This window comes from Columba livia, chromosome 1, assembly GCF_036013475.1.
Source record: "Columba livia isolate bColLiv1 breed racing homer chromosome 1, bColLiv1.pat.W.v2, whole genome shotgun sequence".
NCBI classification, from domain to species: domain Eukaryota; kingdom Metazoa; phylum Chordata; class Aves; order Columbiformes; family Columbidae; genus Columba; species Columba livia.
The window spans coordinates 18,340,140-18,367,939 of record NC_088602.1 but is presented as its reverse complement, the minus strand read 5'-3'; the positions used below and the strand labels follow the sequence as shown (position 1 = coordinate 18,367,939).

The 27,800-nt window shown below is 43.1% G+C and overlaps 1 protein-coding gene across 9 annotated transcripts in view; it reads right to left on the bottom strand.

The window, feature by feature from the left end:
- Nucleotides 1-27,800, bottom strand: part of ELMOD1 (ELMO domain containing 1) — a 51,168-nt gene that overhangs the window by 23,142 nt on the left and 226 nt on the right. For 2 of the 9 annotated variants that reach the window (XM_065048730.1, XM_065048775.1), the window contains exons 1-2: nucleotides 25,298-25,438; nucleotides 7,170-7,264 (exon numbers count right to left, since the gene is read on the bottom strand). In XM_065048730.1, the coding sequence (XP_064904802.1) occupies nucleotides 7,170-7,186 (17 nt within the window). In that variant the 5' untranslated portion in view covers nucleotides 7,187-7,264; nucleotides 25,298-25,438. Of the gene's footprint in view, nucleotides 1-7,169; nucleotides 7,265-25,092; nucleotides 25,439-25,632; nucleotides 25,898-27,800 lie in introns of those variants that run through there. The other 7 variants (XM_065048737.1, XM_065048781.1, XM_065048754.1 and 4 more) reach the window with 5 other exon arrangements.

Here is a 27,800-nt window from a genome sequence, read left to right as displayed (position 1 = left end):
GACCTATAGATTTGTGTTTATACATGCAAAGTGTGTCACAAGAGTTCATAGCAACATTTACTCAGGTAAAACAAAGAGCAACCTGTATAATAAGGTGCTGATGCACACAGGCCCAATCAACAGGCAGGTCCCTCGCCAAGCTCTCTCTATGAGTGGAAACACACGCAGCCATCCTCCCATGAGAACTCAGGGTTACACATTCCCAGTCACTGGGACACCAGAAGCCACCTGCTAGGTCCTGAGCAATACCAATGCAGCTCAGCATAGTTTTCCCAACCTGGCTCACAGAAAGTGCCTCTGAAATCTGAGATCAATACCACAGAAAAATGTACTTGTTACCAGGGTTCCAAGGAAAAAAAAAAATATCAGAACAATAAAATATCCCGAAATGAGTAAGTGCTCCCTTGCACATCAAGAAGAGACTTATGGAATACTACCCAGTTGTCCTAGTTTCAGCTGGGATAGTTAATTTTCTTTCTAGTAGTTGTGTTTTGGATTTAGAATGAGAAGAATGTTGATAATACACTGATGTTTTGGTTGTGGGTAGTCAAGGGCTTTTTTCAGTTTCCCACGCTCTGGCGAGTGCACAAGAAGCTGGGAGGGAGCAAAGCCAGGACAGCTGACCCAGGCTGGCCAAAGGCTGCTCCTCACCATGTCACATCAGGCTCAAAATACAAACTGGAGTCTCAAGGTTTGCCCTCAACTAGCCCAAGTGATGTTGAGTCAGTGTGACGGTTATTGGAATTTACCTCTCTCTCCAATGACAGTATGACATCACATTTTCATGAAATCTCTTTTGTTATTTAAGGTGACTGGCTCTAGACAGCCTTCTCCATCATATACAGGCAGAAGTAAGATTCAAAAAACGTTTCCAACATTGTCTAATATTTCTATGAAGCTCTTACTTGGGTGAGGTATCTTTGCCTAAATAGCAAAATGTATGTATAATGCAAGTTGTGGTATTTCACTGACATGAAGGAAGTAGAGATGAATTACTGTGCAATATTTTTACAACTAATAAAATGGAAGGTGCTTATGCCCTCCCCCTGGTAATTTCAGAACCTTAGTGTTTTCAGAGCTAGTAACAAACAGAGTAAATATATTGGGTAAAATGAAAATGTCAACTAGACACCCAATGCTAGTGACTGAATTTAAAATTGGGTGGGGGGGGATGTGGAGTTGGAGGGAAAGAAGCAAACCCCAAAAACAAACAGAAAAAGAAAAATCCCAAATCCACTAGTTTAAAAGACGGAAGTAAAAGTCACTGAAGCTACTTACACATCATTTTCTTTCCTGTGTGTCATGTTTAAGTCCTATGGATAGGAAATATTCTTACACAACTGGTTTTCCTGAAGGACGTACTCAGCTCAGAGGAGAAAGCATCAACATTTCCTTCCTGAGAATTCCAATTATGGCTTGAGAAGTCAAGGACACACTAGTTACAGATGAGAAGCTGTCCAAATAGGTGAGTAAACAAGTGATATTACCCTGTTAGGAGCCAATTAACTGGACTATCTTTGTTTTATTTGTGTAAGTTACAGTGTGTATACAAGGTCAGCCAAGAAGTAATCTACCAATCACCATTTCTGCCACAGGCAAACCTGTTGTTAGCTCCTTTAAAATATAAGAGTTTGTTGGTTTTTGTGGTGTTTTTTTTTTTTTTTTTTTTTTTTTTTTTTTTTTTATTATTCTGTGCCTTTGCAGACTTGATATCTGAAATGCACCTTATCTCTTCATTTAGGCACTAAAGCAAATCACCGTGGCAACTAAAGACGACATAAGAGTAGTTTTTAATGGTAGCTTTCCACACTTCACCTGCTCTTGCGTCTTGCTGACTTGATTTTCATGTTATCTGATGTGACCCCAGTAAGACAGTGCTTACAGACTGTTTTGCAGTAGATTGAGAGAAGGTGTCAAGCTTCTAGGATTCATTGAAAAAACCTAGATGTCTGCTACAGCTTGTTCTCCAAGTTGCTATTATTTCAGGTGTATAAATTACAGTCAAAGTGAAAGTATCACTGACAGACTCCTCAAAATCCCTTTACAAGAAAAGAAAGTACAGAAAGATTAAATATTTCTCTGAGAAAGTTTTATTATTTCATAGGTAATGTTTCAGACTTTAGGAATAATTCATATCAGAGCAAGCTGAGAAAGAAAAGAAATCTAGAACAGTTATTTTCAGTTAGACATCACCTTGGATTAGAGATATGAGCGTAAGAGTCCTTAGTTTACTGGCTGACAGCACTCTCCTAAATTTAGGGATTTAGAGTTATTCCAAGTACTACAACCATCTGTTTAAAAAGCTTCTCCTTCCACTAGAAAGCAGCAGCTGTTGACAGCAGGTAGATGAAAAGCAAGACATGAACGTCTGTTAATTAAAGATCCTCCAGTCTAAAAATTATATTCTTATAAAGATATAGATGTCAAAATAGCTGCCATTCGTGCAAGCACAGCCCCTTTCTTTGCTATTCTGTTGTGTAATACAGTCCTGGGAAAGGCAGGAACAGAGGAAGTAATTCAGACTGAGAAATGAGCCTACACAAGCAACCGATTCAATTAAGGACCTATTTTGAAGTTTTGCAGTTGTTCAAATGCTGTAGTTTACTATAATAAAAGCAGTCTTACTACCTGGCACCACAACATGTATCTTCCTGCATCTTTAAACCTAATCTAATTCAACAGCTGAACTTTGTATTAGAAATGTAGTATGAGACACTTCTTTGTTACTATTATGCCAATTTAACTTTCCAGTTAAAGCAGAGATGGTGACTGTCAGCAAAGACAGGTAACTTCAGAGTTGAGCCATTTCACAACAGGTAGACTACCTTTCAGTGTATGTCTTAGAGAAAAATCACATACAAACCCCTCCCCCCAAAAAAAACTAAACCACCCACCCTACAAGTAAACACACATCAAAAGCAATAAAACATTATAACAGAAGTTTTTAAAGTGATATTACATACTTGTTTATTGTTCTAAATATCAGTAGGAACAAATGTATCACCTTCACGTAAAATGTAATTTAGTCAGTGTTGTCAATGGCATGAAGCAAACAACATTTTATTTGCTTTAATTAAGAGGATGTGTTACTTATATAAAAAGAAGCAATTGCTTCAATTGTGAAAGAGCAGGTAGGGTTCAAAGTTTTACCTTTTCCATTGCCTTTCATGTGAGGCCCCTAAAACTCCATATATTTGTGGATCATACTGATCATACTCTGTACCCAGCCCTGGTGGGACACAACTGAAGTGCTGTGTTCAGAGCCACAAAGATGATTAAGGGAGTGGAGCACCTCCCTTATGAGGAAAGGCTGAGGGAGCTGGGGCTCTTTAGCTTGGAGAAGAGGAGACTGAGGGGTGACCTTATTCATGTTTATAAACATGTAAAAGGTGAGTGTCAGGAGGATAGAGCCAGGCTCTTCTCAGTGACAACCAATGATAAGACTAGGGGCAATGGGTACAAACTGGAACACAGAGGTTCCACTTAAATATGAGAAGAAACTTCCTCTCAGTGAGGGTGACAGACACTGGAACAGGCTGCCCAGGGGGGTTGTGGAGTCTCCTTCTCTGGAGACATTCAAAACCTGCCTTGACATCTTCCTGTGTAACCTCATCTAGGTGTTCCTGCTGCGGCAGGGGGATTGGACTAGATGATCTTTCGAGGTCCCTTCCAATCCCTGACATTCTGTGATTCAGGGCTGGGTTCCCCAGCACTAGAGAGATGGACATACTGGATTGAGTCCAAAGGACCATGGGGGTGATAGAGGGACTGAGAGCATCTACCATAGAAGGGCAGACCAAGAGCTAGGAGCTCAGGAGGATCTTATCTATGTGCATAAATACCTGAAAGGGTTAGTAAAGAAGACAGAGCCAGGCTCTTCTCAGTGGTGCCTGCTGACAGGACAAGAGACAATGAGCACAGACAGAAATATAGCAATTATATTTTAAGCAAAAAGGTGCAGTTTTAAATTTTTGTTACTATTTTTAAATTGTAAGGGTTATCAAACAATTGGAACAGGTTGTTCAGAGAGAGACTATGGAGAGACTCCATCCTTGGAGATGCACAAAATGTGGTTGGACAAAGCCCAAGCAACCTGCTATAGCTGACCCTGGTTTGAGGAATGGGATTGGACTTGATGATTTCCAGCACTGTCTTTCAACCTCACTAACTACAGAATGGTTGAAGACTAAATAGGATCTCTTAAATGGAAAGGTCTGGGGAACAATAAGATGGTTCACTGATATTAAATACAAAATAGGCTATGTCAAAAGAGAGACAGGAGATGTCAAGCTGATATAAAAAGCCATGTGAATTGTCCAACAGAGGAGTAGTAGGCACAGCAAAGGCAGCATGCAAATTGCACTAAATCCTCATTATCCATACTCACACCTGCAGTGTTTTGTTTAGAAGACAAACTCCAGTAGTAACTGGAGAGCCCTGGTGCAGCATGCCCTTTGATAGCAGCAGCAGAGACTACAGCATGCCTCCAGAGCTGAGTGGTAAATCAGCCTGTAGGTGAGAGTCTGGTCTTAAACTGAATTTGAAAGCCACTGTTGAACGTCCTCCTTGGATCTCCAGATGAATACCTGCTGCGTGAAGTTGCTGCAGGTAAACTACTGTCAGTACCCAGATAACAGCCGAGGGGATCTTCACTTTACAGATGAAAGCCCCGCTCCTCTCTCCATCTGTTTTACAGCATTTTCTACGTTGCAGTCAACAAGATGACTTGCAGTTTGTGTAGACTTAACTAATTGGTTTTAAACAGAGATAATCTAGGCCATCAGCATCGGCTAGTCCAGTGTCTGCTCCATGTTGTGCAAGAAAGCAGACACTGTGTCACTGAGCAGCCCTCACCATCAGTACACCACAGTCAGCCTGCATTTGGTCTTCACAAACAGTTAAGGATGCTTTTAGCAAGCTCCTGGGCAGCTGCTGCTTTTGGTAATGGACAAACACTAGGGGACACAATATACATTAACTTGTTTATTTTCCAGCTGATTTCCAAGCTGGAAGGTTTAATATCCTTGTCTTGTACGTAGATCTTCCTGCAGCTCTAAACTTCACTGCCTCACTCCCTGTCACACAAACCTGCAACTACAACACATACAACAGAATTCACTACCCCCAGAGAGCGGTTTTCTTGGAGAATGACCCCAGTTCACTTCTTAATCTCCCCGTATTTCTTCCGTATTTACAAAATATGAAGAGTACAGTATTCAATTCAGTTCATGTCAAAGGATTAATATAAAATAAGAAAATCCAGATGCTCGTAAGTAAACAGAATAGCTTTCCTATTTCAACAGTGGTTTCCTATTTGAGGTGCTCTGCATTCTCCACACCTTAATTCAACTTTCTGTGAAGCATTTAGAATATGGGAAAAAAGTCCTAGACTGTGCTGTTTAGATAAGTGATTGCTTTTCAGAAGATCTACCTTGGCTACTTAAAAGAAACTAACATCATCAAGAAATCTCAAATCTTTTAGGATTCACTGACTTTAGGAATACCACAAAAAGAAGCAGGAGGTAGTTTCTTCAAGACAGCCTCAGGAACCCAAATACTGAAAACAGCACATTTTTGCCAACATGAGAAAAACACAAAGGGCCAGGAGAGCCAAGGGAGGGCAGAACAGGCAGTTTAAAGGAAGAAGCAAAGTGGTTACTGTAGTCAGGGAAGAGCTGGTGGCTTAGAAGTTGGCAGCAGCTCAGCTTACCCATCAGAAGGGAGAAAAATGTTATTATTTTCAAAATGCACCAGGCCATTATGGGGGCCAGCAGTAACGCCCTCTGTGACCCCAGCTGGAGGCTCCCACCCACAGGACGGTAAAGTCCCATTTATGCAGGATTCATGGCCCAGATCCACCAATTTGTGACCTTGGGCCAGGCTGCTGAGCAAGTCTGTACCAAGAAAAAGAAAGAAAGGTGAGAATTATAGAGGCAGGACTGCTGAGATGGAAATCATTAGCAGGATCCAAGAAGGAAAGCTCCAACATGGGACATTATAAAACTGTAAAGGGCAAAAGCACCACTGGGACATGAGCCAGGCTAGTTGTGAACCAGCAGGTCACTGGACCAGTATCAAGGGAGTTGGTGGATGACCTGGGATAATCCAGGATCTGTGCCACAGAGCTGCAGGGACCAGTCCTTCCCCTTCTCACTGGTCAGCACGCTAATGCTTAACCTAATGGATCATTAAATCTTAACTGTCTTTTGTGGGTGCTAGCAAATAAATAATTGCTTTATACTTTTAACCTATGTATGTCCTATGTAAGCACAGAGTCCTTTTGCAGCTGGTACATGATACCTGAGGAAACTGACCCAAACACTCCACAGAAATACTTAAGCCAAGGCTGGCTTGGCAGCAAAATCATTACAGATGATCAGCCTAGAGGTAACGATGCTGATATCCATAGTGGATAAGATTCTTTGCTATAAACAGTCTAAAAAGAGAAAAATATAGTGACAGATGCTCTATACAGAAACGTATGTTTCAGTCGTCTTGAAAAGGTTTTTCCAATCCAGACAGAATATGATTTCTTCAGTTTATACACAAATTAAGCTCTTGATCTGTATTGGTTTCTAGGAGTGCTCAACTCTCTTACTGACTACAGGACAAAGACAACATGCGCTCTGAGCACCTACAGCTGGTGTCTGCAAGTCTCCCATACCACCCCTGGTTTACAGAGAAAAAACTGCAAGTCATAGGTAGGAGCAAGTATTAGACATTTCTCCCCAGACTGCGCACACTTGGCTTCAAAAACATTTGCACATCTTCACCAACCATCTCCCCTTTTTCATTTTCACAAGTAGCGCTCCAAAAATCCAGACAGCAGACAAGAATGGGAAAGAAAACAAACCCAAACCAAAGATTTTTCAAGCACTGTTCCATGCTATTATTTCTCCTATTTTCCCCTGACACAGCAGGCACTACTAATTTGGTGCATCACTGCTCTAGTCCCATAAGACAGCTCCCACATTCTTTGCTTCTATAAAAAAATAGAAGAGAAATTTTAAATTATAACAGCTTTAATTAAATGGTGATATCCAGGTCAACAGAAAGCAATTTGGTATAAAATAGTTTACACCTTCCATACTACTGGTAACAGCTAAAACTCTTAATTCAATGCAGCATAGAAGTAATTAGAAACTTTTGAAAAAATACAGAACAGTTACCTCAGAAAGTGTTTCATGGTGACGGTTTGGCTTGTGCTGCTGGAGCCGCAATCTAGTGATTACTGATGACTGCTTCTTTGCAGGTGATAACAGCACTGTAGAAATAGAATTGAGATGTATTTACTAACAGAGAAAAAGAAGTGGTAATTCAGTTTTCTAAATAGCTCTTTAAACAAATATCTATGGACATATATGGGAAAGATGTTAAGAAATCTCCTGTCAATCAAACCAAAGTGAAAAATCATGATTTGTTCATACTCTTCAGCCTGAGTACACACTTCGACCAGACTATACTATCCATGTCTCTCTTCAGAATAGTCAAAACTTTGAATAAGAGAATTAAGAATTAAGTGAGAAAGCTTGAAGAAAAATCTAGACAGTTTCGAACACTTGTGTTCTTCAATCACTGGCCTGGTTCACCGCAGCTTCCAAGTGGCAGTTTCAAGAGACACTCAGCTCGCTCTGCTGCTAAAAGTCATCTGTTCCCCCAAGTTCCCAACAGCCCTTGGAGACCCTGGGTAAAAGTAGCACGTAAGCAAACAGCTACTGATTTAATTCACTACAGAAGATGTCAGCTAGTGAATTTTCCTGATGACCAACTTTATTAAATGATACATAGGAGGTCTTAAAAAAGATACAGTTGACTACGTTGCCCATCCATTCTGAGATTTGTGCCCCACAGTTAATTTTCATTATGACTATCATTTAGTTCCGGTAGAGGAGAGGAATGGGAAGAAACATCATAAACATAACCCTGCCCATGTACTGCAGACTCTGCCCAGTCACCACCTCTTTACTGCAGGTTTCTACAATGGAGTATTCACACACAAGCAATATTGGACTGAGAGATGCGCATTTTTCAGATTACTGCACTCCATATCCTGTAAAAAGGCAACAAAACACCTTTACTTGCTGCCAGAAAACAAAGTACTGTTAGACAGGCCTACTATTGGGACAGCTTAATCCAAGATTTAAACAGAACAAGACCACACTTTCAAGCTCTGTACTACCCTGTTTCCCCAAAAATAAGACCTACCCTGAAAATAAGCCCTAGCATGATTCTTCAGGATTTTTGAGGATGCTCGAAATATAAGGCCTACTCCAAAAATAAGCCCTAGTTGCAGTTCATTAAAAAAGTCTATTTAAATAGCATCCAGGCAGCTACACATGTAAAAAAGTAATAAGTTTAGGAGCAAAAATTAATATGAGACCCTGTCTTATTTTCAGGGAAACAGGGTAGTATAAACTACACATAAAGGAAGGCCTGAATGAAAGCTGTGCTGTTGAGAAATCCTTTGAAAGCTCATTTTTCATTAGCACTGCATGCAGCGTGCTGGAAAGTACCTGAAGGCCTTCAGGGCCTGGCCTTTTTTGTCAGAGTTATAAATCTAGAGAACATAAAATCTACTTTTTTTTTTTTTTTTTTTTTTCAGGACCTAACAGCACTGATTGGATAAAAAAATCTTACTCTACAGCGTTCTCATATTCCTTCAATTTTGTAACTTGCAAGTTTTACGTTTTTCTATTATGCTGTTGCCCGCTGACAGGAACAGATCAAGTATTTGAGTTCAGAAAAATGCAGCTATCCTGTTGGATTACATCACATACAGCTTGCTAAAAATATATAATCCCTGAACTGTAAATGCTTCATTCATTTATATTGATTTTGACTGGCTGAATCATGTTGCTGTCCCCTGAATACAGCTGTAATTGGTGCTGGCTGCAGTGACACCTGCTTGCAAGGGCAAAGAGATGCTAACATCAGACTTGGGTTCATTACTGAACACAGCAGGCAGCTCCTAACGCTTCCTGCTACAGCTTTTGATAGGTCTTCCACGACAGCAAGCACAGGGAACACACAGCATACAGGGAAAAACTGGAGGGGATGTAACCTGCTCCCCTTCTCCAGTCTAATAATTTGCTGTTTAAAAGATACAGTTTGTGAAAGATTCTCACAGCTGAGTCTCAGCTTTTTACCGTCAACTTGAACAAAGGGATCTTCACCACAATATTTGACCCATAAGGGCAGCAGTGTAAGGAACACACCAGAAGTGCCAGGAGCTGTCAAATCAACCCCCTCTAAAAGCGTGGGTTGGCCTCAGTCTCTGAGGTCAGCTCCTTCTCGATTCTGATCAAGGTCCTTGCTGAAAGCGATGCCGCTTCTTTACCACTGCTTTAAAAGGAAGAGAACTTATACTTGCCTGAACTCCAGAATTGGCTCATCTGAGTGTGGCACGGTAGGGGCTTCAAGATACTCCCCCTTCCAGAACAGTTACCAGCTACAGCCAATAAAAAATTTGTTTTGAATGCACATTAAAAATCAGATTGTTTCCAAAACTGCATTTTAAGAAGTCAGCATTACTGTTTATAAACCCCTGCCTTCCACCCAGAAAGCTAAACTCCAAGGAAGGCCATTGGTTGCAAATAAAAAGCACAACTAAGTGACACAACAAGCATGACAACTGGTTAAAAGTGCCAATTTTGGATCTTTTTAAAAGCCCACCTTTGGATTTATAAAAATAAATCTTATTGCTCTCTCCCTTTTAATTAAAATGGGACAGAGGGAAAGTCACCAGAAAGAAGCTTTAGAGCCGAAGTCCTGATGCCACAAAGCTGACATCAAAGCTCTCCAGCTTGGAGAGGAACAGGTCACCCCGCATCTCCAGCAGCTTGTCCCCTGCAGTGCATGCCCAGCCAGCAACCAGGTCCCGCGAAAGGCTGTGGCCTCGGAAGCAGCTTCCTCCATGGAGCACACAGCAATCAAATCCCACCCGACTCTGCCAAGAAGGTTTTCAAGACCTAGAGGCGAGACGTACAGCACAAACAAAAGTACAGAGAGTCTATGTTGCTGTCGTTGTTCATAAGGTAAAAAGTGTAACATCTGGCAGACAGGCTTTGTGAATGCTGTCACCTGCTAAGTACAGGGACAGACATTAATGCCACGCTATGTGGTTCTTGTCTCAATTAACTTACATGGGCACATACATACACACAACATTAAGCTATGGACATCCAGGCTAGACTGCGAAGTCAAATCAGATGGCAAGAATTTGTAGCCATCTTCAAACAAGTAGCACTGGAGGGCATCATTCCCCATTTCCATATACCTCCATAATCCCCCTTCTTCGGGGAGTTCAGTAAAGATTTTCTGTGAAGGAAACAGTGCTTAAACTCTTCAAAAATATTGTAACCACAATTCACAGCTAAGTAAGTTCAACTATTCATAAACCTGTAGAGCCACAAGACCAAATTTCTGCAAACATCTTTTACTCTCAAAATGTAATACATTTCTTCTAAGTGAAAAAGGAAACAAGATACCATACAAAACAAACTAGTACTCTGTTTTACTCCCAATGAAGTTGTTATAGCATCTCAGTGAACAAGAAACCAGCTATAGCTTTGGACAACATTTACAGCACTTCAGAGTTTGCCCAAAAACTTTCAGTCAATTGCCATTAGATGTGCTTAGGAAAAAAACAAAACAAAACCACATTTGTGGTCAGGGAGAAGGACTTGACTTACAGCCTCCTATTTTCTTAAGGAAAGTTCCCTCAGTAAGTTGAATGTCTGCAGATGAGGAAGGCTTTCAAGGTCCACTCGTGGGAAAGGAAGACACATACGAGAAAAAGACAAGTGACAGATAACCAGGGTAATGAAAGTTTGTGACCTTGTTGAAAAAAGAGCATGACAATTACACAATTTAGTTGAGAAGTTGACAGCAGTTACAGATTTGGGGAAACCAAAATACAAGTTTCTGAAGACTCAACTTCCTGCACTTTTGAAGTATCGCCTTTGTCAGAAAGTGTCAGACTTGCAGCAGGATGCCCAGAGCCCACAGCAGCCCAGTGGGGAGAAGCCCACTGGCCACAGAACCCACCCACCACTATGAGAGCCTGAGTTTGTGCTTTACATGGTTCCACACACACATTGAACTTGCAGCTGTGTTTTTCTGCAACTAAGAAAATGTTCCAGCTTTAAGCTATACACACATTTTCTCACTGAGGAACCTGTAAGATACTTCCCTTCTCCTTTTGTAGGCAGTTTTCAGCCTTTTCCAATGCTAAGTCATGAAGCTGGAGAAAGCCTAAAGACAAGTAGGTTTGAATTGGTTATTAATTCTCTGGAAGTAGCTGACACCAACAGCACAGATCCATAACTAAAAACCCAACCCCTTAGCCTAATGTTTAAAGTTTGCTCCTTGGCATGAAGTGACTCATGTTCCAAGGCTCAGCATGATGGACACAATCTGGATGTCCCACGTGCTCGAGTTTCTCAGTCTGCAGGATCTGAGGGAACGAGGGGTGACCCCATTGCTGTCTGCAGCTTCCTGAGGGGGGGGAGCAGCAGAGAGGGAGGTGCTGATCTCCTCTCCCTGGTGTCCAGTGATACAACATGTGGGAATAGTTCAAAGCTGCATCGGGGGATGTTCAGCCTTGGCAGGAGGAAGCATTTCTTTACCAAGGGGGTGTTCAAACATGGGAACAGGCTTCCTAGAGAGGTGGACAATGCCTCAAGCCTGTCTGTTTAAGAGGCATTTTTACAATGACATTTAGCTTGTGGTCAGCTTCAAAGTGGTCAGGCAGTTGGACTAGATGATCACCGCAGATCTCTTCCAACTGAACTATTATATTCTGTCCCATACCACACTATTTCCACAAACCAACCTCCTCTTTCCTACCACAACATATCCACGTACCCATTCACTGCCAGTTCTTTCATCCAGTTTATCTTAAATGAGACAGGAGATTCAAATCCTAAAACTAGCTGCAACTTTTCTTAGAAGAAAAGCAGTATTACTACAGTCACAAAGAACAGAAAAATTATTACAAGATCTGTCTCAAAATATAAATGAAGCTTTCCTTAAATAAACATTAACTATTTGAATTCTTGTGACTATATGATCTTTGAAGTAGTATAGCAAAACACACATCAATATGAAAGGTTACTGTTGCTGGAGGCTGCAAGAAGTCATGAGCAAGCCTCAAAAGTCACCTCTTTATTTGAACCTGAGGATTTGCTCCGTTTGTCTTCAAGAATGCTGCCGATGCAGCTGAGGGAAAAAGTCATGTTATTTAATATAAGTTACCATGTTTGGAGAGTAAAATATAGAACCAAGGTAGTTTTCTTCACAATGTTTATCTTGCAAGCTAATGACTCACCTGGCATATTGCAAACATTTTTAGAAGGTTTGTATTCTAATTATAAAGAAAGAATAGCTGTGCTGAAGACACAAATCAGAGTCATTAAGATGAGCAGGCTGAATATAGGACTTTGTTTATGTGGATCATTAGATTACAGTTCATCCAAACTTTCTTCCTCACAAAGTAAAAAGACTGTGTTTGAAATGGAAGGCAGTAATTGCATCAGTCATCTTGAGTGCAGAGAAGAAAAAAATAGTTTATTTTTAGGTCTTCTTGTTACAGTTTTAAAAGTAGGTTCTCCCAAGCTGAATAGCACCAACTAGCATGACCATGTTGATTTCAGTTGCAACTTCTCTTTCCAGCAGTATCCTGGGTTGCCACTTATCCCTCATTCACCTCAAAAGCTTGCACGTATTTATTTGTGAGGGACAACAGTCTTGAGCCTTATGTCACCAGAAGCGTTTTGCTACTGTATATTTCATTCATTTTACTGACAGGAATATGTTAATTCTTCTCTATCTGGAACATCAATCTACGATAACTAGAATTGGAAAAGAGAAGAACAGCTGATAGACGTTATGAAATACCCCTTGAGGTCCTGGTGGATAGCGAGATGGCCACAAGCCAGCAGTATGCAAAGACAGATAGCAGCACCCTGGGCTGCATGAACACATGCAGAGACAGATTGAGGAAAGGGATTATCTTCCTCTACTCATCACTCTTTGCACCACATTTAGACCCTGTCTAGTTTTGGGCCCCAGCAATACACAAAAGACACCAATAAACTGGGAAGAGTTAAGTAAAGGCCACTGAGCTGCTGGGGGAGAGGCTGAGGGAGATGTGTTTGTCCAGCCCAGGGCACAGACAGCTTTGAGGGGACCTAACAGCACCTCTAGTGCCTGTGGGGAGGTCACTGAGAAGACTTAGATTGGGCTCTTCATGGCAGGTGCAGGGCAGGAACGTGAAAAACAACAGGCATGAACTGAAACTGGAGAAGTTCATCCTGGATACAAGGTGAAAATTTTTCCCCTTGAGGATAGGACAGTCAAGCAGTGGCACAGGTTGCTCAGACAGGTTGTGCGCTCTCCATCCTCTGAGGTTTCAAGCTCCAACTGAAGGAAGTTCTGAGCAGCCTGACCTCAGAGCTGACCACGCTGGTGGAGACCCTCTGAGGTCCCATCCAGCCTTGGATTGTCTGCTTCCCCCACAGTCAGTCTTATGGGGATTGCTCAGATATCCTGAGTTATACCCAAGTACCCTATGAAACAGACAGGATGCCCAAGTCCTAGCTATTTTAATAATTTAAGCACTACCAACTTTTCACTAAAATCCTCTATAATTTGCAGTGTTTCCAGTGAAACAAGCTTAGCTTGAGGATGGAACAAGATTACTCCCTCTACCTCATTTCTCCCAACCGCTCCCATCCAAAAGTCTATACTCCTCAATTTGACCACATTTTAAGGGACCTAAATTTAAAAAAAAAGAGTCTACAAGAGTCCTGCCAGTATCAATATAAAACATAACCCCCCCAAATACAAATAAAATTCCAGTGACTCTAGGACTCCAGTTCAATCAAGCCATACTAATTGTCAGCAAGTATTGTTTATCAGGCTCTCACATAGAGGCTGTAGAGTGGACATGTACCTACTTGCACCTTCCAACTTCAATTCATGCCCCAAAATCACTTCAGAATGTATTTTAAAACCTAGTAATAACAGAGGATCTTTGACCACCTCAAAGATCACCAGCAGATGCCTGTTTTGTGTGTGCTCAGTTTTCTGTCTCAGTACAGAAAGGTATTTTCATTTCCATGTGCCCAAGATGAGGCTGTATTCAACTTCAAGCACTCTTTAGAAGGAAGTCTTGGAACAAAATGTCACGCTTGACTGATGAAGCTAATAAGCAAGACTTTACTTCAGTCACACTGTCACAGGTAATAAGATTTTTTCCTCTCCTAATCTCCATCACACATTGGCATTTTATGTTTCGGTATTTCACTAGGAAAGTGAAGGAAAGGCTAGACATGAAGTCAAAATTCACTGAATTTTAGATCCCTCTAAAAAAGCCTGTGAGCATGAACACATGTAACACAATTAAGCAACACAAATAAAAAGCCCTGAATAAAAGCTTAAAATCACAGTAGGGTTTAGGGGTAGAAGAGCACAAAACCCCCTTCTATCAAATCACAGGAAAGTGCTTTGCAAGTCTCTAATTCCACAGACTTAACTTAGTGCTTCACATCAGTCCATTACTGCTTCTTCAAAGCGGGAAACAGTGTCATAGATGTAAGCCAGAAACAAGGAAGCAGCAAGAGGGTCTTACAATACCTTAGGAGCCAATCATATAGGACTGCTTTGGGTTAATGAAAAATTATTCGTCAAATCTCACATAGCAAGTTACCTCTAACACCATAATTTTTAGTCACTTCTCATGAAATTTCACTTGACCACTGATGAATTCATCCAGGAGAACAGCAGCATCATCTGGGTGGTTCATGTACGTCTACATGGGTTGCAGTGCAATGTTTCTGGCCTGCTTGCTCTGTTTCCAGACACACCGTACAACAGCTTGTACTGTGACGATGTGTGTTCTGAATAAAACATCACACTTCGTAGCAATATTCCTTCAAGTTTAGAATAAATCCTACAATACCAGATGCAAAAAATTCAAAGAGAGTGCTTGATTAGTTCCGAGTGTAATTACTGCCAAAGCTCCACAGAAAAACCCCCAAACGACTTCTCAAAAAGTGAATAATTGATGTTCTTTTGTCTCCTAGATGAGCAGAGGGTACAAGGTAAAAGGCAAAAATGAAGTATTCACTTGCCACCAAAATTAACTGAAGTCTAGATTTGTTTTAAAGCCCTACCCAACACACAGTACTTTATGGGGAAGAAACATCAAATCCTATCAATGAGTCACATACAGATCTGCAAGGTCAACAGCATAACACCTGAGATGCTTGCTCTATCCTTTCCCCTACCTTTGCTACATCTGTTATATTTGCTTGCACCAGAGAGAGTTAATTCAGCCATCAGATCAATACAACATCACATCAAGCATCAGCATGAAAGCATGTAGAACTAAGGACTTTCATATTTATTTTGTTAAAGGACAAAAAAAAAAATAAAACAAGGACACCAGATGTGTCAGCACAAAGGCCAGACAAAGCTTTCAGGCTAGAGGAGCAGAAAGCAATTAATTTACACAGGAACTTGCTGAAGGTCAAACACAATTCACACTGATCTAACAGAAAACTGTTCCATGTGCTGCCCAGTTTTACCATCACTGCATCCAGATTACATTGGCATGCAAGTGACAACTTTGCCATGGAACTCTCTGAGACAAACATCACACAGTATGTTTGGGATTGGAAAGGACCTCAGAAGATCATCTAGTCCAATCCCCCTGCTGGAGCAGGAACGCCTAGGTGAGGTCACACAGGAACATGTCCAGGTGGGTTTTGAATGTCTCCAGGGAAGGAGACTCCACAACCTCCCTGGGCAGCCTGTTCCAGGGTCTGTCACCCTCACTGAGAAGAAGTTTCTTCTCAAATTTAAGTGGAACCTTTTGTGTTCCAGTTTGAACCCATTACCCCTTGTCCTACCATTGGTTGCCACCGAGAAGAGCCTGGCTCCATCCTCATGGCACTCACCTTTTATATACTTAAAGACATTAATAAGGTCCCCCCCTTAGCCTCTTCTTCTCCAAACTAAAGAGCCCCAGCTCCCTCAGCCTTTCCTCATAAGGGAGATGCTCTACTCCCTTAATCATCTTTGTTGCCCTACGCTGGACTCTCTCCAGCAGTTCCCTGTCCTTCTTGAACTGAGGGGCCCAGAACTGAACACAATACTCCAGATGGGGTCTCACCAGGGCGGAGTAGAGGGGAAGGAGGACCTCTCTCGATATACTAGCCACCCCCCTTCTAATACACCCAGGATGCCATTGGCCTTCCTGGCCACAAGGGCACAGTGCTGGCTCATGGTCATCCTGTTGTCCACCAGGACGCCCAGGTAGGTCCACTGATGAATGGGGTGGGTGCCCTGGTGGCAGAAGATACAGAGAAGGCAGAATTACTGAATGCCTTCTTTGTCTCTGTCTACTCTGCCGGAGGCTGTCCTGGGGAGCCCTGTACCCCTGAAACCCCGGATGAAGCCAGGCCAATGGAGGAGTTTGCTTTAGTCGATGAGGACTGGGTTAGGGAGCAATTAAGTAGTCTGGACATCCATAAATCCATGGGTCCAGATGAGATGCAAGAGCAGGGTACATAAGAGTTTCTGCATGTCCTTCTGTAATTTTATAGACACACTGTTCCCTAAGACAGGGTTCAGGAATAATGACCTTCATGCAGTAAGCCAGTTAGATGATGTTGTGAAGCACCACATTTGTGAAACTGAGCATTCTATAGCAAGTGTTGCACACCAGCTGTAAACTGCCTGAGGCCCTCCAATCTGCAGAGAATCACAGACCACAACACATGAGCAACACACTTAATCTGCAGTCAAGAGAATTAAGAATCCCGCTGAAGTTTTTTGCAAACTTCATGGCCTACTATTCCATCTCCCACTTACTGCTGAGATGTTCTCCATCTCAGGGGGAAGGAAACCAGGACAGCTCCGAGAACATGACCTTGCTGGAAGTTCTAGTTACGTGCTTGCTGCCCAGAAGAACACATGCAGGGTTGATTGCTCTGAGTTTACCAATGTCTTGGGTGAGAAGTGAAAGAAAGAATTTATTTGCCCGTAGAATCCAGAAAGTTTTCTTAAGTTGCTGCAATAAATATTGCACACCCCATGTTCTGGTTGAAACAGGTTTAAAGCCTTCTTTGGGGAAAAGTTTTAAATGGTAATATGCTAAAACAAACACCCACAAACAAACAAAACCACACCACACAACACTTCAGGGGCATCTTACCAAGTCTGTTGGTCAGACAGGACTTTGTACCAGCAGCTACCAGCTGACTCTTCAGCTCGAAGATTCACAAGTATCTTAACAAATTTTAGTTTCCACTAACAAGGATTGTGAGCAACTGTAAAAGTGACTGTATTTAGACTCACTTCACTCTTCTGTAGCTTAAGCTAACTCCAAGCAGCACCAAAATCAAGCACTGCTTCTAAAAGTAGTGGAGAAAAACAGTGCAGGTGGAGTTTGGTGTCAGGGACATTTGCAGCAAGGAGGGATACAGTAACATGAACACCCTTGTAAAATGATGAAGCGGAAGGAAAAGGTGATGAAGATCTGCAAAAGGTAAAGACAGAAGGAATAGTTTGAAGGCCAATAGTTATATGAGTTGGTAAGCAAGACTGATGAAACACACTTTTAGACACAGCCCAGGAACCATCTTTATCTGGTAATTGCACAAGACACCCTTTCTCAACCAAGTAGGAAAAAAAAAGTCAGTGGCAAGGGAAACATGAGATGCGATGGGACTCTCCTTCCCTCTGCCACTTCCCGCTTGGTTCTACCAGGCATTTGCTTTATTTTAGGTGCTCAGTCTCAGATAGAAAAGGATGCTGGCAGAGATTTGATAGTAGAAGATTGGAAATGGAGGAGAAAACAACATGGGAAGACAAGAGAAAAATAAACACACGAAAACCATTGGAAACTGTTCCTGCAACACCATTACGAAGGGGGAATAAGAACAAAATGGAGCCAGAAAGACTAAAAACCAGGACAGGATGACTGACAGCATTGCCATAATGCACCTATGCTTAACACAGGCCAACACTGAAACTCCTCTTCCTTCAGCAACTCTTTCTACTTGGGATAGTGGGGTATACCTTTTTATAGTCACACCCTCTACCTCTTAAGTGTAAAGTGATAGTCAGAAAAACTTAGAAAAGAAAATAAATATAACAAGTTTCCAGAACACTTGCAGCAAACACAGCCATAATAATTTGGTAATATGAACTGATCTCATCCTTGAGACGGTAAACTATTGTTCACTTGGGTTTTTTTGACTGAATGGTGACGACAATCTCATCTTTGATGCTTCAGATCTAGTCCCAAATTGCTTGGATTGCATAGGATGTTAACTGGATGTTCAAGATGTACAATTGCTCGTGCTGTGCCACTCCTATCCTCCTCCGGAAAAAAATATCTTTCCAAGTTTCAGATAATCCCTACAATATAATAAACAAGGGGAATGGAAAGAAAAGCTGCTCCAGCTAAAACAGCCCATAACATAAAAAAATATGCTGAAACACTTTTCCTTCCCAAAGGCAAACCTCAGTCCAACAGTCCTTGGGCATCTCATTTGCATGTAAGTGCCTAAGGACTTCAAAGACGTTGTTTAAGAACAACAAGCCCCAATCCAAAACATTTGTACTGTAGGTTGTCAGGACAAACAAGGTTCAAAGAAAAACATTACTATCTCAGATTCTTGGAGGTATCATTGTGGTCCCCCACCAACTAGCTGGGGCAGATTGCATGGCCTTTTCTTAATTTGTGCCCAGAGTACGTACTGTTTTCTGTATCTTCCTCCAGAAGCACCATCTCTCCTCTCTCTTCCTCAAGTGGTTCAGCAATAACTCCTCTTTTCCTCCTTCAATCCATCTGTTCTCCTCAGGCTGCCTTAACACCAACAGCATGAAGGCCTAGCAGGCCCAAATTTAACAAACCCCACATTGATCTTAGTATTTCAGAGGCACAACCTGCTTGATGGCACATGTCCCAGCCAATATTGGTGTGGATGTGGCTTTGTGAAAGCAGAGTGGGAGAGAGAATAAGAAACTTGTTCTTATAACTGCCTACCAGAGCTATGGAACAGGACTACAGCTTCCATGACCACAGCACTGCTTTGTACTTAAGGTGCTCAATTCCTACCACCTGCACACCCACTCCATTGTGGAAGTATTATCAGTGCAGTAACAAACTGTTGCTACTCAATGGACAAGCCTCAATACCCGAAGTATCCTGGAGAACAATGACAGGTAGTGATTTCTTTTTGGTTTTAAACATATAAATAAGTATTAAAAAAAAAAAAAAAATTAAAAAAAAAAAAAAAAAACAGTGGCAAAACTTCTGTTCATTATCAGTGCAATCTGGAACTGGCCACAGGAACCCTGGCTCAATACCCTAATCTCAGCAGCATCACAATTTTGGGGTTCTCTGAAACTTATCAGTTCACTTCTGGCAGACTCAGACACAGGCACACAATATGGACTTGTGTGGCAGATGGTACATACGCTAAGGAATAACTCTTCTGTTTGTGGAACTGATAGCCAGTTGTACACAGGCCTAAATAAGCATTCTTCACAGAAACAGCTTTTCTTCCTTATGCATCTTCAGAAGACATCAGTTAACTTTGAGTGGATTAGCAGCATGATACAGGGAGCTGTGGAGACAAGACCTCACATAACTAGTTTTCTTGGCTTCCGTCCCATCCTTTAGTCTCTCAGCCTGAGCATCCCTCCTTGTGGAAGCAAAATACCTACCTACCACAGAAGCTATAGTTACATCAGTGCATAGCACAGACCAATAGAAGTGCCTCTGCCAAGGAATAAAACGGTGCCAAGCATTTCATTTGAAATTACACATATGGGAGAAGGCAGTTTGTTTTTAAACAAAACATCTGGTACAGATGTCAGAGTAGCTCTGGCCTGGTCCCTGGGACTGAATGTCGGGCTGCAGTTGGTGTGCTCCCAGAACAGCTCCTTCCGTTTATTCTCAGTTCACAGAATCACAGAAGGTTAGGGATTGGAAGGGACCTCAAAAGATCATCTAGTCCAATCCCCCTGCCAGAGCAGGAACACTTAGATGAGGCTACACAGAAAGATGCCCAGGCGGGTTTTGAATGTTTCCAGAGGAGACTCCACAATCCCCCTGGGCAGCCTGTTCCAGCATTCTGTTACCCTTACTGAGAAGAGGTTTTTCTTCTCAAATTTAAGTGGAACCTCTTGTGTTCCAGTTTGAACCCATTACCCCTTGTCCTACCATTGGTTGTCACTGAGAAGAGCCTGGCTCCATCCTCCTGACACTCACCTTTTACATATTTATAAACATTAATGAGGTCACCCCTCAGTCTCCTCTTTTCCAAGCTAAAGAGCCCCAGCTCCCTCAGCCTTTCCTCTTAAGGGAGATGCTCCACTTCCTTAATCATCTTTGTTGCCCTGCACTGGACTCTCTCCAGCAGTTCCCTGTCCTTCTGGAACTGAGGGGCCCAGAACTGGACACAATATTCCAGATGTGGTCTCACCAGGGAAGACTAAAGGGGAAGGAGGACCTCTCTCAACCTATTAACCACCCCCCTTCTAGTACACTCCAGGATGCCATTGGCCTTCTTGGCCACAAGGGCACAGTGCTGGCTCATGGTCATCCTACTGTCCACCAGGACCCCCAGGTCCCTTTCCCCTACACTGCTCTCTAACAGGTCATTCCCCAACTTATACTGGAACCTGGGGTTGTTCCTACCCAGATGCAAAACTCTACACTTGCCCCTGTTATAGTTCATTAATTTTTTCCCCGCCCAACTCTCCAGCCTGTCCAGGTCTCTGGATGGCAGCACAGCCTTCTGGCGTGTCAGCCACTCCTCCCAGCTTGGTGTCATCAGCAAACGTGCTGATAGTTCACTCTATTCTCTCATCCAGGTCATTGATGAATATATCAAATAGTACTGGTCTCAGTACTGACCCTTGAAGCACTCCGCTAGATACAGGCCTCCAACTAGACTCTGCCCCATTGACCACGACTCTCTGGCTTCTTTCCTTCAACCACTTTGCAGTCTGTCTCACTATTTGGTCATCCAGACCACTCTCCCTCAGTTTAGCAGCGATGATGCTGTGGGAGACTGTGTCAAATGCTTTACTGAAGTCAAGGTAGGCCACATCTACCACTCTGCCATCATCTATCCACCTCGTTATGTCCTTATAAAAGGCAATGAGTTTGGTCAAGCATGACTTCCCCTTGGTGAAGCCATGTTGACTGCCCCTAATGACCTCTTATCCTTGATATGCCTTGAGATGGCATCAAGGGTAAGTTGTTCCATCAGTTTCCCAGGGATGGAGCTGAGGCTGACCGGTCTATAGTTACCCAGGTCCTCCTTCTTGCCCTTTTTGAAGGCTGGAGTCACATTTGCTTTCCTCCAGTCCTCAGGCACCTCTCCCGTTTCCCAAGACTTGGCAAAGATGATGGAGAGTGGTCTAGCAATGACCCCAGCCAGCTCCCTCAGCACCTGCTCCAAGACTAGTCCATAAAGTGAGCTGAAGAACAAAAAGGTAGGGACAACTGGGACATTTGCTTCCAAAACAGAATCTGCCTCAGATAAAACAGTGTAGACGTATACTATGACTCAAAATGCCTGTGAAGTAACTCTAGGTATGATAGCAGCAGAAAGGTGAGAGCTCACAGGTATGTGCAGTTTCCTATAGACGCAGGCACGAGGACCACAGTATCCCTTAGATCCTAAATCTGCTCTAACAAGTTGCAATTTCACCTGCTGAATCTACCAATTGTTTTGAATTCCAGTCTCCGCACCTTCTGTGTTTCTCCTGTTCTCCAGGCTCCTCCGAATTTGGAGTGCTCAGCCTGAGGATCTGCATACAGATTAGGACATTTTAAAAACACTACACCCAACCACTTGGTTCCACTCAGGCACTATACCTACTCTAAGTGCTGGAAACTATCTTCTTGAAGGACCTCTCAGCTGTAACAGAAAGCTGTGAAGCATTTGCCCACATTTTGCAGGGGAATGGGACATAGCACTCCATAACAAACTGCTGGAAGGGTTTGAAGGTAACAAACTTGGCGCTGGGCTCTTCATCAGTTTTATGCTACAGTGGATGAGAACTGCTCACTCGATTACAGCTGAGAGGTACTTTCAAGAAACTAGTATCTTTTACACAAGACTCAGTAACTGACTGGGAGTGCTCCCAGACCAGGATTCCCGGTTTAGTTTCATTGAGAGTATTGTATTGAGGCTGCTCTGAGATCTGACCCAGCACAAGGCAACTGGAGAAGATCTCCAGAGGATGTGTCAAATACTCAAGCTGGATGTGAGCCAAACCGCTAGTGTAAACATATCCATAATTTGTTTCAAGGCAAAGTCAAACAGGTCAGTTTACTGCTAAAATGCTCCCTTTGCCTCGAAACGGAAGAGTGCTCCCGCAGTCCCACGAACCAGTGAGCAGTGACTCAGGGAGCTGCTCCAGAACTCTGCTCTGCTCTGACTCAGAACTCTGCTCCACCTGGCAGGAACAAGCAGCATTTCCACTGTAGGCTCAGGCTTTTCAAATCCCACGGTGCAGCACAGCTCAGCACTGGTGCTCACGTTACGTGGATGCTGAGGATGCCAAGCCCGAATGATAGCCTCAGTCTTTCACCACCACAACCATTTTCCACATCTCTTTACATCAGCCTCATTTTTCATTCTATTTTTTCTTATTTTGTCCTTCTTTCCTGATCAGAATCTCACTACCTGGCTTCCTTTTGGTATTCCAGCAAACTCTACAATCTGTAAAAGACTGGAGTTTACTCTTCTTGCCTCCTTCCCGAAGCCTGTAATCAAGGAGGGTAACGTATTTCATCTAGTCTTTTGGCCTGCATCACTGAGCAAAAGATTTCAAAGGAATGTCAAATAAAACAAGCTTTCCAATCAAGAAGGTTGAGCAGATGTTCATAAAAAGAAAAAAAAAAAGTCTTACGTGCCAGAGGGCATTAAATCCAACAAGATTTGATCTCCAGGCAGCCCAAGCTTTGTCATCTTGCAATTTTGTGCTAACACTTCGAATGACCTCTTGGGAAAAATAAAGCTTGCCTGGTTCTGCATACTGCTTATGCCCTGTACAACTAAACAGAATTTTTGTTAATATTGGTTACAGCTGGTCACAGCTTAACTGTAAGTGCAAGTCCTCCAGACAGCTTTAAAAATAAAAAAGTGCTTTAAATACTCGCAGCAGTCTGGAGTGTTCCCCTCCCCAGCATTTGTGCAACAGCATTTTTGTTGCTTCCATCACTGCAAGCAGCAGCAAGACTCTCTTTGCACAGGGGAGATAGCAGATAACAAAATAACCACCTTAATGCAACATAGCCCTCAAGTTTCCCTGCTTAAGTACAGCTTAGCTCAAGGGGCTGTAATTCCCTGGCAAGAGTGACAGAGAGATGTTTGATCGGTGGAAATTCTTGGGTTCGCAAGTGTCAGCGCAGCTAACGTGACGCTGTCCCATGGCTAATGAAGCCCTGTCTCAGGAGCTGAGCAGGCAAAGAATTCACAGACACTCTGGTTACATGCTCAGCCCTAGCAGGTTTTGACACTAGCACATGTTTTACCATACATTGGTGAACCAGCAGGAGAGTCAACAGATGTATTCTGTTACATGGTTTTCCATTGTTTAGTGCTTTCCTGGAAGTATTTTCTGCTGCTTTTCTGTCTAGAGTGATACATACAGCATCTGATGCTGTCACATGATTTCAGTCCTATAAATCATAGGCTTCCTGTCTCTGAGCATCTATTAGGCTTGGTGATAAGTCAATTGCTACAGCAATGTGGTTTTGCAGTAGTTTTAGCTGAAATGTTGCTTAAAATGATTGGCAAATTATGATAAATGAACAAATCAAAATATATTTCTAGATGTAATTCCACCTGTTCAGTTTGGAAATGCACTTGTCCATATTTAAAAAAAAAAATTCAGAGAAAACAAGGCTCTCTGAAGAGTCAGTCTCTTCTGTACTTGCACTTTATTAAAAATGCTAAATAGACATAAGTGCGCAACACCTACCGAATTGCTGCACATAACTAGTCTTTTGCTGTTCTCATTTTAGAGAGATGAGATATTCTTGTCATGAGCGCACTCAACTGCTTCAACTATTCAAGGATCTACCAGTACAAAATAATGTTCTTTAAAAAATGTATAAGGAAATGTTTATTTTTTTTAAAAGGGAAACACTAAGCTTGCTGCAGTGCATGGGATGATGCAGGATTTAAGAGATGACATTTCTTCTGCTTCATCTTGGAATAAAATAGGATAGCAAGCGGAGAGGAGGGAGGAGAGAAGAATGAAAACCTGGATTTACTAAAGCATGCAAGCCACAAAATAAATTTCTTTCAGTTTCTAAAATGGCTCCTTTGTTTCAAACGCCTTTGTCACAAAAAAAAACAGCTTGTGATCTGAGTGTTGAGTTGATTGAATTGGGACAAAGGTGTTGTTCTCCACCTCCCCCCCCCCCCCGCCTCGCGCCCCCATTGTGACATACACTTTAGCTACTCTCTTTTAGTCGTTTTGGTGGAAACAGTAAGAGAAGCAGAACCGGTGAGGACAAAGAGAAACATAAAAGACTATAGGCATCAATCCTGGAGTTAACTCAGGAGCAAGTGTAACTTCAATACACATTGATCATGCAGGGGGGTGAAGGGGAAGCAGAGAAGAAGAGAGCGCCATTAAAAAAAAAAAAAAAAAAATATATATATATATATATATGTGTGTGTGTGTGTATATATATATAATCATTATCATGTCCACATGTCGGTGTGCCTGAGGTGCACAGACCGCCGGACAGATGCGCACAGCTGCGGCGGGGCAAGGCAAGGGGGGAAAGGCAAGGGGAGGCAAGGCGTTGGGGAGGCCCCTGCGCAGGGCGCGCTGCGGGGCAGGGTGCGCAGCTCACTGCGGGGCCGCGAAGCAGAGCGCTCGGCTGCCGCCCAACACCGGCCTCCTCCAACCGCGCCCACCCCCGCCCCCGCGAATTACAAAGGACACGGGCGTTAAAAAATAAAAAAATAAAAAAAAATTAAAAAAAAAGGATTTAAAAAAAACACAACCAAAAAACCCCACACAAATGCGCAAACCAACCAGCATCCCCTCAGTTTCCTTACGCCGCAAGGTCTTCCCAGGGAGAGTCCCGCATTCAAAGGGGCAAAACTTCGCTCCCGCCGCCGGGCGGAGGTGGCGGGGGGGGCAGCGCAGGGGGCAGCGATGCGATGCCCGGAGCCGCCGCCCGTCGCTAAGCGACCCGCGGGGCCGCCCGCAGAGCCCAGCGCCGCCGCCGCGCACTCACCGCCCCGCTCCGCTACATCCCCGCGGCGCAGCCGCCGTCCCGGGCCGCCCGTCCTTCCTCGCCGGGCGGGTGCGGCGCCGCCGCCGTGATCTGGGTCACCCGGCGAAGGTGAGGAGGAGGAGGAGGAAGGCGGGTGGCGGTGCCGCCTACCGGCGAGCGCGGGGGGAGGCTGCGGCGGGGCCCGGGCCCGCCCCGCGGGGAGGGGAAGGGGTCAGCCGTCCCCGGCCCAGGACACCTGCCTGGGCTTGAGCGGGGAACAGCCACAGGGGTGCGACAAGGTCCCGGCTAGGTGGGGTAGCATCCAGCATCCTGCCTCCATGTCCCATCCCACCCACCTGCCAAGGAGATCAGTGTCCCTTCCCCCGCAGTATATCCTGAAGGCTTTTGATCTTCAGAGTTTAAAATCTGCTTATCAGGATCACAAGCACGCCAAGCGATTTTTATGGCTCTCCTCTCCAAGAGAATAATGAGTGTTGTCTGAAGCATCCACAGAATCGTTTAAAGTTGCCCAGTGCTATAACTACTGCCAGTAGGCAAACAGTCTGTGTTTCTGCTCATCCTTACTGCTGCATGCATCTGCCCAGATGTTCCTTTGAAGCTGTAAGCAGGCTGTCAGGCCACATTGGCATCCCTACATTGTCCAATGATCTTGGGTTTCAGATGAAAATGCTAATTAACCTCCTTTTCAAAGTGTTTTCTATGCCTAACCTGAAAATAGCTTTCTTTCTTCATGCCTGTTAAAGGGACATGGCTTAATTTCTTCTGCTCCTACTTTTCCAGTCATTTTGATCCCATAATCAACTGTCACATACAGTACTGTGGTGAAAACACTAGGTCACTAAGTTAAACATTTAACGACTAGGAAATGCCGTTCATGTTTTACACTCGAGGCGAAGCAGACTGCTACTGCAGCCTCCCCCCAGCTAGAGCTATCTTGCCCCTTTGCCACTTGGTGCCACTGAGGCCTGATGTGCCTGCCTGGCAGATGCTGTGACCTGCAGAGCTGACTGAATGACAGGGACAGCTCCGAGCAGCCTCCGCTACAGCCGTGCTGCCCATCAACAAGCAAGGTCCAACGCTCAAAGGAACCCACTAAATGACGGGCATCAGACTGCAGCTTTACTACCTCATATCTGCCTTGTGTTTTGCCCACTGAAGTTCCCAGTGTAATTCCACACATCAATGCAAGTAGAAAAGTAGTTCTTTCTCCTGTTTCCTGCATTAACAGTGTGTTTTTTTAATTACTATATCCCCATGATTCCCCATCCTTGCTGTCAGTTCCCAAGCCTGTCAGGGACTGCCGTAGCATGAGACTGGAGGAGCCACCATAGGCCAGAACACCTCTGAACAAAGTAAACCCAGTATTGGGGGACTTTTCAGGGGCTTTAGTAGCGGAGTTCAGTTATGCTTCCCAAAATAAGTTTTGGAACATACCTTTGTGAGAGAATTCATCCATAATTATGCAAGACACACCATGAGCATGAAAAGCCAGATCCATGCTGCAGAAGTAGGCTTACCATCCCAGATGCCATACTCTTGTCCACAAACGTGAAGGAATTTAAAACATAAGCTGGAAAGGCTCATTGACTTTAGTCCCTTATAATTATAGCAAATTTAGGGGATCAGACCGACAGACAGCATCCTGCCTGTTCTCTGGAACAGAGCAGTGGTATATGGCTATGCTATAGTCATGCAGTGCCATTTCAGACCTGAATGGATTTTTACAAGACCCTTCTTATCAAGTTTCACATACCCATTTCTTCAACGTCTTGGGATGGAAGTTACCCAGATTACTATGCCTCCAATGTTCAGCAACATTGCTCTCATGAAAAGTTGAGGCAAAACAACATTTTAAATCTAACAGGGCCCTGGGTTAAAATGCCTCCAGCTCTTGTGGTTATAAGCAGTTAGAGAATGTTTTACTATGTTGTACTTTCCTACTAACAGCATAATTATTTTTAATTTATGGCAAATGAAAGAAACTGTGCATGACAGCAGAAACATAACTTGTATTTAGAAGTGGCAGTGAAAAACATATTAGAAAAAAATAGATACAGGACCCCACTAGTTGAGCAATGTCACACTTTTCCAGCATTAGCTCATACAGCCTGCTGCATGTAATAAAAACCAGCAAGGTCACCTGCATGATTAATTTAGCGCTGGAAAGAAGGTGACAGAAGCAGAAAAACAAAAACAAACCACCAAAACCAAACCCCAAACCAAAAAACCAACAGTTAGCAACATACCTAACTCAGATATTGGTGAAAAATCAAAAGCTCAAGTCTCTCATTATTTTGGATAGAAGCTCTTGTTGTTGCACAATTTACTGATAAAGACAAGATTGATAAAGAGTACACATGCTGTGCCCTTGTGAAGAAACTAATGTGTTTTGACACCATCCAGTACTTTTCTCAGAAGACACGCCACCCAAGCATTATTAAATGCACCATAAGCAGTTACATTTTAGTTAATGCTTTCACAGTACTATTTAGTTTTCTTTTTA